This window comes from Saccostrea echinata, unplaced genomic scaffold (genome assembly GCF_033153115.1).
Source record: "Saccostrea echinata isolate AGI-Se365-2 ecotype Australia unplaced genomic scaffold, CSIRO_AGI_Sech_v1 ptg000017l, whole genome shotgun sequence".
Taxonomy (NCBI): domain Eukaryota; kingdom Metazoa; phylum Mollusca; class Bivalvia; order Ostreida; family Ostreidae; genus Saccostrea; species Saccostrea echinata.
The window spans coordinates 7,236,096-7,250,119 of record NW_026889766.1 but is presented as its reverse complement, the minus strand read 5'-3'; the positions used below and the strand labels follow the sequence as shown (position 1 = coordinate 7,250,119).

The 14,024-nt window shown below is 33.7% G+C and overlaps 1 protein-coding gene across 1 annotated transcript in view; it reads right to left on the bottom strand.

Annotated features, from left to right (window-relative positions):
* Positions 1-8,143: 8,143 nt before the first annotated feature.
* The window catches only part of LOC133189169 (tyrosine-protein kinase Fer-like), a 38,518-nt gene continuing 32,637 nt past the window's right edge, over positions 8,144-14,024 (bottom strand). Inside the window, exons 12-17 of the mRNA XM_061324577.1 lie at positions 12,900-13,076; positions 10,922-11,135; positions 10,048-10,171; positions 9,682-9,833; positions 9,164-9,286; positions 8,144-8,840 (exon numbers count right to left, since the gene is read on the bottom strand). Of these exons, the coding sequence (XP_061180561.1) occupies positions 8,701-8,840; positions 9,164-9,286; positions 9,682-9,833; positions 10,048-10,171; positions 10,922-11,135; positions 12,900-13,076 (930 nt within the window). The 3' untranslated portion in view covers positions 8,144-8,700. The remainder of the gene's footprint in view (positions 8,841-9,163; positions 9,287-9,681; positions 9,834-10,047; positions 10,172-10,921; positions 11,136-12,899; positions 13,077-14,024) is intronic.

Here is a 14,024-nt window from a genome sequence, read left to right as displayed (position 1 = left end):
GTCCTCCGCACATCAAAACCCACTCTCTACCATCGGCTCATAAATTTTATTGTCTGAGAGAGGAACGAACGACAACTCTGCATATGAGATTGATCAAAACCCAGTATTCACGGTGAAGTAACATAAAGACTTCGGTTATATGGATTTAAAGAAAACAAGGTCACGTAAACACACACTCATATACCGGTAGGACTCTCTTTGTGTTTGTGTAAAATATAGGTGGTCATTGAAGCAAAATATCCTAATGCCTGTATGATGAACGGAGGGTATTTGACGTCCTTGCAGAAGACGTACATAATACAGAATTTAGATCCAAAGATTTCTTCCATTTAGCATGTTAAAATACATAACAAACATCTTTTTTTGTGCTTTATTTATTTACTTTTCGGTTTTTGTGTTATTTTAATAGTGTGTAAGAGAAAGTGTGTGTGAGCGTTTTATTTTATTTATTTATTTTGGTTCTTTTGTCACTTTTTATATTGTTTTTATTTCTTTTTTTTTTTAGAGCTTCGTTTAAGGAATTTTTCATTTCGATCTGAAAACAGGACGAGGAATGATTACTCGGATCGATGAGATACTACAAGTTAGTGTCCATCTTGAATTGTTGTGTCAAGAGAAACTCTTTATTCCAGGACAAGCTGCGGGAACCTGACCAAATATCGCCAAAAGTACGTTCATAATTTATACTTAATAACATCCTAAGTAACAACGTCAGGGGTTCTTAGGGTCAACACGTTTCCGTTGAAACTTGACATACATGTACTTCGTTTGATAATTTACGGAATGCAGGGCTCTAATTGGCGACTTATTTAGTCGCCATGGCGCCTAAAAATTTTGAATGGCGCCTAAAAATTTTCTATAAGTCGCCAAATTGGCGACCATTTTAAATTGAATCGGTGATCGTCAAATTCCTGAACTATAAATATTTTCACCATTTTTTTTTCTAAAGAGGAGAAAAAAGGTTTAAAAGTTAGCAATAGTTATGTGCCTGGCGACTAAAAATTTGCAAAGCCTTATAGCTAAAATCAGTCTAATTAGGAGCCAACTGGCACCTAAATTTTAAAGGTCACATAGAGGCCTGGGGTGATTGTGGAGACGTCTTTCTGGAAAATAACAAATCTTTATCTTTTTCTTATTTCTCAACCAATCAAATTAAGCCTTTGGGGTGATAAACAACTTGTAACACGTGTATTTGAGGTGCCATCTGTTTAAATCATGTGTCTGTAAATGAATACTGCTTCTCACGAGAAACAAGCCAGTAAAAAAGAATGAAGTTTGTCAGGGGTCAAACAGCAATATGTTGCCTCAAGACCCTCAAATTAACACCCTTATTTAGGTACCGTTTATTAATCCAAGATGCATAAATTATAAGAACATCGGGATTTATAAAACGTAGAAGTCAATCAATTCATCAACAATCTTAATTACAAAAGTCAGAAATCCGCCATTTATTTTTCATTTGGTAAACGATACACCAACGTAATTCATATTAAGCCAATACGGGACGTTTTACTTTATTTACTATGATCTATAAACATATTATGTTCATGTGGTTAATACGAAGATGTGTATCGTTTCTTAAATTATTGCATGCTTGCTAAATATAATCTTTTTATTCGCGCTGTTTATTCTTGTTTATGATAGGCCATTATTTAATTATTCTCATTATCTGCGGATTACTCTATTTACATGTTCAAATCGAAGGGCTCACCAAGAATGTTTGTTTGTTGTTTGACGTCCCTCTCGAGAATTTTTCACTCATATGGAGACGCCACCATTTGCCGGTGGAGAGCTGCAAGTTTTGACCTATGCTCGGCACTAAGGGCCATTGAGCAGTGAGGGATCTTTTTTGTGCCAGCACCTACTGCGACACGGGATCTCGGTTTATACGGTCTCATCCGAAGGACCTGTCTCCACGTCCCACAGTGGGATTCGAACCCGCGACGTAAGGATCAACTCCTTACTCCGCGACTCTAGAGCAGACGCTCTACCACTGCGCCACGCGAGCGACCCACCTGAATTGTGACCCGTCAGCAAGTGTGTTTCTTATCTCACATATCACACTTTGAAAACTGAATAATAAAATTTGGAGATAACGAACAATATTCAAGCTCAAAGTTCATTTAAACAGTACAAATCAAGAGCAGAGCAACCTAGGGCCTCCAAAAACATCGGAGGCGGGATCAGGTGCCATGGAGGAGTGAGCATCCCTTGCCGACTGGTCACACCCGCCGTGTGCTCCTTGTCATGATCGGGAAAAACGGAAAAATCTGTAGACAATTCAGTATGTAAATAATGACCTAGCAATTAATATGAACAAGAGGCCCAAGGGCCTTAACGGTCACCTGAGTATACAACAATTTAGAGGATCCACAGAGTATAAAATGAATTGAAAGGTGAAGCTTTGTTGCCCAAAAGCAAGAAAAATAGGATGATCAGGATAACAAAATAATTAGTCTAGCATTCAGTAACAGTTCATAAATTAGGTTCTAATCTGTTCCCCATTTATCACCATCACCATACAGTATATTAACAAACTATCAGTTTTCTATACTATTTTAATTCCTTGTTGAAAATTCTTACATTGGCCTCCCTTGGTCTTTGGTGAACATTTAATAAGACAAGTTATTTTTGTCTCATTTTTATTTATCTATTACTTAAAAGTCTAACTGATCATTAAAACTACGAAAATACTTTTTGTATTATACAATAAAAAATTCTTGCATAATTCTTTTATTCTATTAACCTTTCAAGTACATTATTTACAGTGATTAATTATCAAAAGTAAATGGCAAAGGGGAATAACTCCTCTCAAAAGAATACAAATTAATAGAGCCCTTGCCAGGACCAGACCAGTTGACCAAATGGTCCAGATGTTCAAACTCTAGTGAAAAATACCCTTCCTTATTAAAACATTTACTCTTTTTGCCTCTGATATGCACAGGTGCGGAGAAGATTTTTAAAGAAATAATGCATTTTTACTACAGATTCACTATATTATCAATAGAGCCCCCCTCCCCACTGAGAAACACCAGAGCCTCTGACCTTGGGACAAGAAGTTTGCTCATTATAAGTAATCACTTTCTTTATCTGCTTAACACTAACATGACTAAGGAGCAGACAGGATAATTAAATAGAATTAATGCATTTTCACTATATTATCAAGAGCCCCACCCTTACGCCAGCACATCTGACCCAGGGCTCATGCAATTCACTACTCTGGAAGAAGCACTCTTGCTCATCATAACTATGCACATCTTCTTTGCTTTTTAACCAGAAGCAGAAAGGAATATTTTCAAAGAAATTTTGCTTTTTCACTATATAATCAATAGAGCCCTCCCCCCTTTTCACCAGAGCCCTTGACCCCGGGGCCATGAAATTCACAATTTTGGAAGAAGCATCCTTGCATATCATAACAATGTACTTAGTTTGTTTAAATAATACCCAGGGGCAGAGAAGAAGATTTTCAAAGAAATAAATCACCTTCACTATAGGATCTATATAGCCCCGCCCTAGCACCAGAACCCCTGTCCCTGTGGCCATGAATTTCACAATTTTTGGACGAGGCATCCTTGCTTATCATAACAATGTACTTAGTTTGTTTAAATAATACACAGGAGCAGAGAAGAAGATTTTCAAAGAAATAATGCATTTTCACTATATAATAAATAGAGCCTCACCCTAACACCAGAACCCCTGATCCAGGAGCCATGAAATTCACAATTTTGGAAAAGGCATTCTTGCTCATCATAACTATGTAATTAGTTAGTTTATTTAATACCTAGGAGCAGAGAAGAAGATTTTCAAAGAAATAATGCATTTTCACTATATAATCAATAGAGCCCCGCCCTAACACCAGAACCCCTGATCCAGGGGCCATGAAATTCACAATTTTGGATAAGGCACTCTTGCTCATCATAACTATGCACTTAGTTAGTTTATTTAATACCTAGGAGCAGAGAAGATTTTCAAAGAAATAATGCATTTCCACTATATAATCAATAGAGCCCCGCCCTAACACCAGAACCCCTGATCCTGGGGCCATGAAATTCACAACTTTGGGAGAGGCACTCTTGCTCTTCATAACTATGTACTTAGTTTATTTAATACCCAGGAGAAGAGAAGAAGATTTTCAAAGAAATAATGCATTTTCACTATATAATCAATAGAGCCCCGCCCTAACACCTGAACCCCTAACCCTTGGGCCATGAAATTCACAATTTTGGAAAAGGTATTCTCGCTCATCATAACTATGTACTTAGTTTGTTTATTTAATACCTAGGAGCAGAGAAGAAGATTTTCAAAGAAATAATGCATTTCCACTATATAATCAATAGAGCCCCGCCCTAACACCAGAACCCCTGACCCTGGGACCATGAAATTCACAATTTTGGGAAACGCACTCTTGCTCATCATAACTATGTACTTAGTTTATTCAATACCCAGGAGCAGAGAAGAAGATTTTCAAAGAAATAATGCATTTTCACTATATAATCAATAGAGCCCCGCCCTAACTCCAGAACCCCTGACCCTGGGGCCATGAATTTCACAATTTTGGATAATGCACTCTTGCTCTTCATAACTATGTACTTAGTTTATTTGATTCCCAGGAGCAAAGAAGAAGATTTTCAAAGAAATTATGCACTTTCACTATATGATCTATATAGCCCCACCCTAGCACCAGAACCCCTGATCCTGGGGCCATGAATTTCACAATTTTGGTAGAGGGCTCAATGCTTATTTCAATCATGATTTTTAAAGATTGCATTAATTTTGGTGATTTTAGCCCCACCCCTCAGGCCCCAGGGGGGCAGGGACCATGAAATTCACAATTTTTGTTCCCCTTCACCCATAGATGCTATATGCCAAATTTGGTTGAAATTGGTTGAGTGGTTTTAGAGAAGAAGCTGAAAATGTTCAAAAGTTAACGCATGACGACGGACAAAAACCGATAGGAATAGGTCACCTGAGTGACTCAGGTGACCTAAAAACGTCAGTCAGCATTTGACTTAATGATAGGCTGTGTTTGCTGACAAGACCATTGTATCGATCATAAAACTTGCGAAATGATGACTTCACATAAGACTGTTGATATCCTTATTTCATCAACTTGTTTGTCATTCAATAGGTTGCCTCGTTTTGGAAATTGTTCATACCTAGAGCATGCTCACAAAAACCCCATATGCAAGTGATAAGGGTACATACTTCTACCTAAGTAAGGGAAGTTGACTGGAATATTGAAGTCATCATGTTTATCATAAAGCTTTGTTGTTAGGTGACCATTAAAGTCTTTTACTAGTAAAATATCCAAATATGAACAGATGTGTCAGACTCTGTGGTATCTTTTATTTCAAGCTCACTGGGATATATCGAGTCAACATATGAATGGAAGTAGCTAGTGTTAATTGAAAATACGTCATCGATATATCTAAATGTCGAATTGAAGGCCACAGCAAGTGTTTTCTTCTTCTCATGTAGAAGTTTTTGAATAAGTTCTGCTTCATATGACTACAAAAATAGGTCTACTCATAAGGGGGCGCAATTGGTACCCATGGGAATTCCAACTGATTGTTAGAAGACCTGATCTCCCTAAAGTACAATTATATTGTCAATCATAAACCCAAGCATCTTTTTAATATCAACTTCAGAGTACTTATGTGTACAATCAGAATGTTTTTTAAAAATATAATTTTGCAAATGACCAATGACAAGGTAAGTATCCTTACGAGTTCCATTTTTATTGAAAAAGCAGCTGTCTATGATGTCAAAAAGCCCGGACTTTAATTAATCATGGGGAATGGTTGTATTAAGTGTAGAAAATTCGTACATTTTCATGTTATTGATTTTGTTCAAATCTTGTGATTTCAAATTTTCTAAAAGTTCCGTGGAATTATTAGGTATTCAGATCTGATTAACACCACTTCTTGAATATACTGTTGTACCGTACTCCTGAAGTTTCTCCTTCACTGCTGTAATTTTTTAGTGAGGAGTAAAGAAAGAGGCTTGGTAGAACATTAACTGGAACCCGCTATGTACCTTTGTTTGTAAGTATTTTTATGGAGTTTTGCAATCCAGTATAGGTATGGTAATTTAAAATCATTTGATTGTTGGGGAAAATCCTTTTTTATGGAAAAAAGTCATTTAATTTGACAAATAAAGAAAAAAACCTTATCGAAGTAATTTAATTTCCATGAACAAGAGTTGACATTCACTTAAATGTAGAGGGAAATATTAACTGAACCACTGTTGATGCAATATTTTTTCCCCACTGAATGCAGTTTAAGAAACCAAAGAACAAGTGTTATAATGGTCTCTAGATATGATTTACACTTTTTAAATATAATTATCATAAACAAATATTAATTGCTAACTATTGATCTGGTCAATTACATCATCCTTTCACAACAGGCGCTAAATTAATTAGTAATAATATTTACACAACAAGTATTTAGTAACAAGGCATTTCCTTTCATATCAACAATAGCATAATATCTGATTTGTCCAGCAAGTGTACAAGTGAAATATACTTATAAGAAATAACATCAATATGTAATGTATTCATACACAATATATTCACAAGTAATATATGTTCTTTTACATCAACAATAACACTTTATCTGATTTGCCCAGCAAGCTTACCTGCTATATATACATAATTAAAAAGAATAACATTTCATATACGTAATAAATAACATAGAAAACTGTCATATGATCACATGAAAGTTTGTAATACAAAGCAGTTGAAAAATTGCATTATTCAGGAACAACTAACTGAGTGATGTTAACATACATATGAAAAAAAAGAACACATCGTATAAGAATTTTACAAAAAATCAAAATGTAAAAGCATGTGTATGGATATATTAATTATATCTTTTTTAAATATATTAGAATTGTAAATATTATTTATACATGTATATACAGTCTAAGTGGAATAAAAAAAACATGATGTAAATTACCATTGTGTGATTGTTTTGATTTTTTATAATGTAGGGTTCAATAAGTCTTAACATTCTGTATAAATGATTTTCATACAAAAAAAGCTTCTGATAGCTAAATGACATCAAAAATCTGCTCGCACAGTCATAAAGGCAATATCAACATACTTTGGGGAATAAAAAGTATGATTTTGGAGATCAATTTTTTTTTTTTACACTTATGAGATAGCTTTTACAACTTATATAAAAATAATATAAGGACTTATGTGGGTTTTTTTTTTTTGGAAAAAAAATATATATTAATGATCATTACAGACATGAATTACAACAAAATTTAAAATTAATGCAGTAATTCAGAACGAATCAAAATTAAAAGTTTGCTTTATATCAGCTTATCTTTATTAATGTCATTTTTGTTGGTATTTTATGCATTTTTACACAAAGGACTGCACTTGTCTTATTAATATTCCCGTACTATACAGTAAATGGTAACAAAAGGTGACCTAGCTTCAACCACAGTTGCTGTTGGCACTTAAAAATATTGAATATAAATGTCAGCAGAAAAAATGATTCTACAACCAATCACTGACAATGTATGATTCAACCAATCACTGACAATGTATGATTCAACCAATCACTGACAAGGTAACATGGGTCAACCAATCACTGAAAAGGTATTATGATGCAACCAATCACTGACAAGATATCACGATAAGAATTTGTGTTTCTAAATCTTAAATATTGAAAGAAAATTGAATTTAGCTATTATATGCTTATTGCTAATTTTTGCTCTATAATTCTTTTTACCAAGAAAATAAGGCTGCATTGAAGCTTAGACAACAATGGTCCCTCATTATTATGATGCTAATTATATCTTGTCTTCATCTTTTGGATATATTTTTTTTTCATAAAACTGCCTTTCATTATCTTACACATGAAGGTTTTCCTTCAGAGGATTGCTTTTGATTTTTCATCAGTTTGAATTGCTATGAAAGCAAACTTGCTAAGCAAAGCTGCTACTTTAAAAAATCTGAACATTATATAGTGTGTACATGTATGTATGTGCTACTTTTTCGGCACAACTTGAATTTAACCAAGGAAACATTATCTGAACGTGGAATTCCTTATTAAAATCAATGAAAATTTTCAAAACTTTTATAACAAGTTCATGAATAATATACATCAAATTACATTTCATAAAAGATTTCTAAAAATCAGACAAGCAAAGGCAGGTCTCTTACAGACAATCAACGAAGAGGAAATTATGATAAACACATGGTTAAAAACAACTTACAGGTAAATATTAATAAACTTTATATTTATACAATCATTATGCATAGTTTTGACTAAACAGCAATGGTGACAGATGCTACATTGTATATCATTAAGGCAACGGTTCAAGGTCAAAGGTTGTGACCTCATATATGCAAATCACTAAAATATAACAACATAATAACAATGGTCTCCAAGTTTGTGGATCATGGAGAAAATATCAACCTTCCTTTCTTTATTTATATGTTATCTTAAACTTAACCTTTATAACCTTTAACCTCTGATCCCCATCAAAGAGGTCAAAGTTCAATTAACTCTTGTGATTGTCTCTTGCTGTTAAAAAATCTCATATGTGGTCTTTTCTTATTTGTTCAGGTTCATGAAAGACTATGTCTCTTTTTATATTCACATGTAACTTTAAATGTAAAATTTCACCAATGAACGACAGGCTGTTGCATCATGGGAAACCACACAGACTCTTGGGAAATTATCATAATGACTTAAAGATTGATTGAAGTTCCTTGTGGATTTTGCCAAAGTGATAGCGGTCATTAGGATTGTACTCCCAGCACTTCATCATTAGGTCATAGCAGGCATCAGGGGTACCCTCCGGGGGCGGCATTCTATAGCCTGAAAATTAAAAATCATCTATAAGAAATATTAAATTACAAAAATGAGAATAATTGCCCTGATGCTTTAGATTGCTTAACTTACATTAGTACTTAATATCGCGAAATGGCCCAAGGGTGTCAAATCGCAAGAACAATAATTCACAAATGGGTGATTTATCTAGTGATTTTACATACATTAAAGCACAATAAAAATAAAAGTGAGTAATTTTATTTCGCAAGAGGTGCTTTATTCCGCAAGTGGTGCTTTATTCCTCGCGTATATTTAGGAATCTACAATAATTTTAACACATTAAAAATATTCCTGTTTATTTTCCCTTTTACCTCTGTCTATCTGTTCTCTAGCCTGGTTATTTGTCATTCCAGAGTAAGGAGTGATACCACCAGAGAAAATCTCCCACATTAGGATTCCAAAACTCCAAACATCACAAAGAGATGTGTACTTTCCTAAAATACAAGTCATATAACAGTCATGTGATCAAGATTTGAATTTTTTTTTTCTTTGTAAAAAGTTAAATGACTTTCCTGATAAAGAAGTAAGTTATGGGGAAAAAAAACTTTAAAAACTTCAGCTAAATTTTGATGATAAATATATGTACATCCATGTTCCTTTCAGTGCAAAATTCAAATTTAAGAAATCAATTTACACAGCCCTAATATTTAGTTGCAGTACAGGTATACAAATCTACATGCTGTTACCCAATCAGAGAGGGACACAAGCATGGTTAAAGAGGGACTTCAGAGGATATACCATGCCACACAGACAAGTACCTTTGTCATTCGTCCCTGCTTCAGAACAACATGAATAATGAAAGTATTTACAGTAGAAGATTTTTACGTACCATACAGTAAGGCCTCTGGTGCAGTCCATTTGATGGGGATCTGTTTCAGCCCATCTGACACGACATATTCTTCCTCCTCCCGGGACATCCCGAAGTCCGAGATCTTCACCACTGACTTGTCGCCAACCAGACAATTCCTGGCTGCCAGGTCTCTAAATAAACATTTAATACATTTTACTTAATAAATCATGTGTGTTTGACCAAGCATGCCTTATTCCATGGCCACAAATTTATGCTCTAGATGTTTACATACTTTCAAATAAATTTTTCCTAAACTGTGTATATAATTGAGCATACATACAAACAATTTCTCACAACTGTGTATACAGTTTTTACTCTCTATATGTTATATACAGTATTTCTTACCTGTGTATACAGTTTTTACTTTCTAGGTACGCCATCCCACTGGCTGCATCTTCACACATCTTTGTTAGCTGTTTCTTGGATAAAGTTTTACCCTGTTTCCTTAGATAATTTAACAGGGCACCTCCTAAAAAGCGAAATTTAATTAAAAAAAAAATATGTACATGTACAGTCAAACAGTAGTAATTCAGAAACAGTCTTGACTTCTGTTAATTCCTTGTATGACAAAGACTGAATATCCTGAAATGACAAAAAGACATCAAATCACGAGAAACATGAATTCAAGGGTGAACTGTCTCTCTACAGCTTTAACATGTACTTCAGCTATATAAAAATTAAAAAGAAGTAATTTTTATTCACAAGCTTCTTGCAAAATTAAGCAATAATAACTTCCTTGCATATATTTAGGAATCTACGTAATTATCTTAAATTCAAAGCATTAAACATCTAAAATAGGAAGTTCATCTTAAAATTAACATTTTTTCTTATACATCCATCATATCTCCCAAAATTAATTTCGTCTTGCTCATTATTGGGTATAAAAAATTGCACGGCTCTGTAATCTCTATAACTAGAAGATTGTCAAAAAATGCAGTCCAAAGGTTCCGAGTTCATTCCTTGCCCAATGTAAAGAAACAAATGACTAACTATTTTAAGCAACGTATTTTTTTTTTCCATCTAATTATTTAAAAGAAGACTTTTTTCATCCAAATTGTGAAGAATTTGACAATAAAATCTTTTAAAATAATTGGGGAAATATACATGTAGTTCTTTTCATAAAGAGTGACATTTCCTAGGGAAAATGGCCTCTATTCTGCCGTGATTTGGGGTGATAAAAAACACTGGTAAGACATAACAAATTTCACTGTCTACTAACCCGCTACATATTCCATGACTATCATGACAGGCTGACGTTGAGCTGCAATGCCGATAAATCGTACAATGTTGGGATGGTCGTACTGTTTAAGGATCCTCCCCTCCTGAAGGAATTTCTTCCTCTGTTCCTCCGACAGGGTATCTCGACACGTTTTTACAGCTACAACCATTGACTTAGGCTTATAAACTCCCTTGTACACTTCTCCAAAGTTACCCTATGATGAGAGAATGGGAAATGAAAAACATTATACAGTCAAACCTTGATTTTTCAAACACAGTGGGACTTTCTGAAAATTGAGAGATTTCAGAAGTTTCCAAATATCATAGTGTTCAAGAAATTATAGCATTTAAATAAATTCATAGGTCAAAGTTCAAATTCATAATTGGACTGGGATGTGTTCCTGGCATTAGGTATATAAGTGTTTTTGAAAATAAAATTCCAGTGTATTTACATGTATATCAATTACATGTATTATTAGACAAATATCTAATTTAAGGGGATGAAGGACACATGGTCACATGACTCTGTTTAACTACGTCATAGTCTCCGTTTATATAAGTGCAAAACGTGTAAAGCATCAATTCTTGTATAAATTTTTGACAATTTTTTAACTTTAATTACCATCTTATATAAAAATAATTAAAAAGTTTTAACATTCTTGTAAACATTAACAAATTATGAAAAAGATTGATCCACTCCTCTGCTTCCCTAAACTGTCCAACAAGTCGGTGACGTCATACACGATCTGTTAGTACAGCAAGATCATACTCGGTGAACACAGGGCGGTATTATTATGTAAAAACAGGCCATAATCAGTATATGATGAAATATTTTGAGAAACGGGGAACACAAAAATTATTTTTGCATGGCTGTTGATGGAAATCATATGTAGGTATATCTTATTTCGCTTATTTAGCTTACGTGTGATGTCATAGTTGGTTTTTCCCGTACTCAAGAAATGTTACATGGCACGTTTTTGTCATGCTTATGTCGTCTTTAACAATGTCCTGTGCAATATTGAGGTCAGCTTCACCATTCGAAATTTTTACAGTTAATCAATAATTTGAAGGATTTGCATTTCAACGTAAATTAAAAAATATTGAATGATAGAATTGTTTGAAAATTACGTTTCTTATTGTTTAAGTTGTCTTAAAAAGTGCGTAATTTTCCCTATCCAGATGCAGTGTGATGGACAAAACTTGCTTTTTCGAATTTTAAATCCTAGTTATACTCTGAAATAATTTAAAAGATACATGTCCACTTTGATATTTTTTATATATGCTTAAAAAATCCCATTATGGACAGAGTAATGAGCCCGGAAGCATGGAGAATTAAAACTCCACTTAGATAGGGTAGGGTATAGTATTTGTCAATCGATATCTCCAAAATAAGGTAAGAAACCTAATGATATAACTGCTTTAAGATATGTGGGACATACTTAATTAGAAATATACAAAATATGAAAAAAATTGAATGACAAGTATTTTTTCAGCTCAAGGTCCTTCTCCTCCTTAAACCGAGAAAATGACAAAATTAGAGGCAATGCCTAAAGTCTTTCTATATAACTACAGTCAAACCTTGTTATCTCAGACTCAATGGGACCAAGATTTAACTTGAGATATCTGAGGACTTGAGATATCAAAGTAATAAGCATAAGGAAAATTCATTACGACTGCTGACTCACTTCGACATATAATTTAAGATATTGGTGTTCAAGATAACAAGGTTCAACTGTATATTAATTATTTGCTTTGACCAGGAACTGCTTGTAACTTATCTTTGAACAGTCCTCCAAATTTTAGAAAGGTGCATTTTTAAGATTTATTTTCATGCAGCTGCAACATGTATAAAAAGTCATTGCTTTGAATTTTTTCTGACAGTTCTCCTGCTAAAATTTGCTCAATATTCAAACAAAGTCATAATTTGGATATAATGGCCACCTAAAACAGATGCAACTATAACAACTTGAAAAACTTACATTTCCTATCTTCATTTCCAAGGCAATGTCGTCATTCCTAAGCTGCCATTGTTCGCGGATGATGGGAGTTTTTAGGATTGTCTGTGATTTTGTGGTTACTGGTTCACCAGACAAATGCTGATAATTTACGAGTTCAGAAATGGTGGGAAAAGATCGGCCCTCAAATCGCCAGCCATTCTGTCAAAATACAAAGAGAGAAAAAATTACCATTTACTGGGAAAAAGTATGTTCAATTTAAGCTGATCTGCTTGAAGTTCAAAGCATATACACCGTACCTCTGTATTGTGCTGATATGCATGCAACTTTCTATCTGAATTATAGTACAAAGTTTTATATCAATAAATAAGTATATTTCACAATTTTTTAGATAATTGCTTGAAATACAAAAGGAATCATGTTTTGATTAAATAAATGCCCTTAAAATGGTATTTTTCCTTTCTGAGGTCAAAAACAAACAGGATATTCTAATTTTTTTTTTGTTGGTCATTTGAGAAGAAATTAAGGTAATGCAAAAAATATTTTAAAAAGTAATGAAAACAAGTCTTAAAAAATCAATTAAATTCTGCTAGGGTAAATCATTAGACATAAATTTTCAGTCAAAAACTTCGGCAATTCTTTTTTCTACATTTCTGGATAATATTACTTTAAAAACTAGAAATATGTCCATAGGACATGAATGCCCCGCCGAGGGTATATTAGTAATGCAACATTTTAACACAAATTGAGAAAAGTGAGGTCAAGGTCAAAGGAAAGGTCAAGGTGAAAAAATATTGATGCAGTTGAATAGCTTACATCAGTATGTATCAGCATATGAAGTTTGACACTAATTTAAGAAAAGTGAGGTCAAGGTCAAAGGAAAGGTCAAGGTCAAAAAATGTAAATGCAGTTGAAAAGGTTACATCAGTATGTATTAGCATATGAAGTTTGATAAAAATATTATGAATGGATTCTTTAAAACTGAGCTAAACACTAATTTAGAAAAGTGAGGTCAAGGTCAAAGGAAAGGTCAAGGTCAAAAAATATTGATGCAGTTGAATAGCTCTCATCAGTATGTATCAGCATATACAGTTTGACACTGATTTAAGAAAAGTGAGGTCAAGGTCAAAGGAAAGGTCAAGGTCAAAA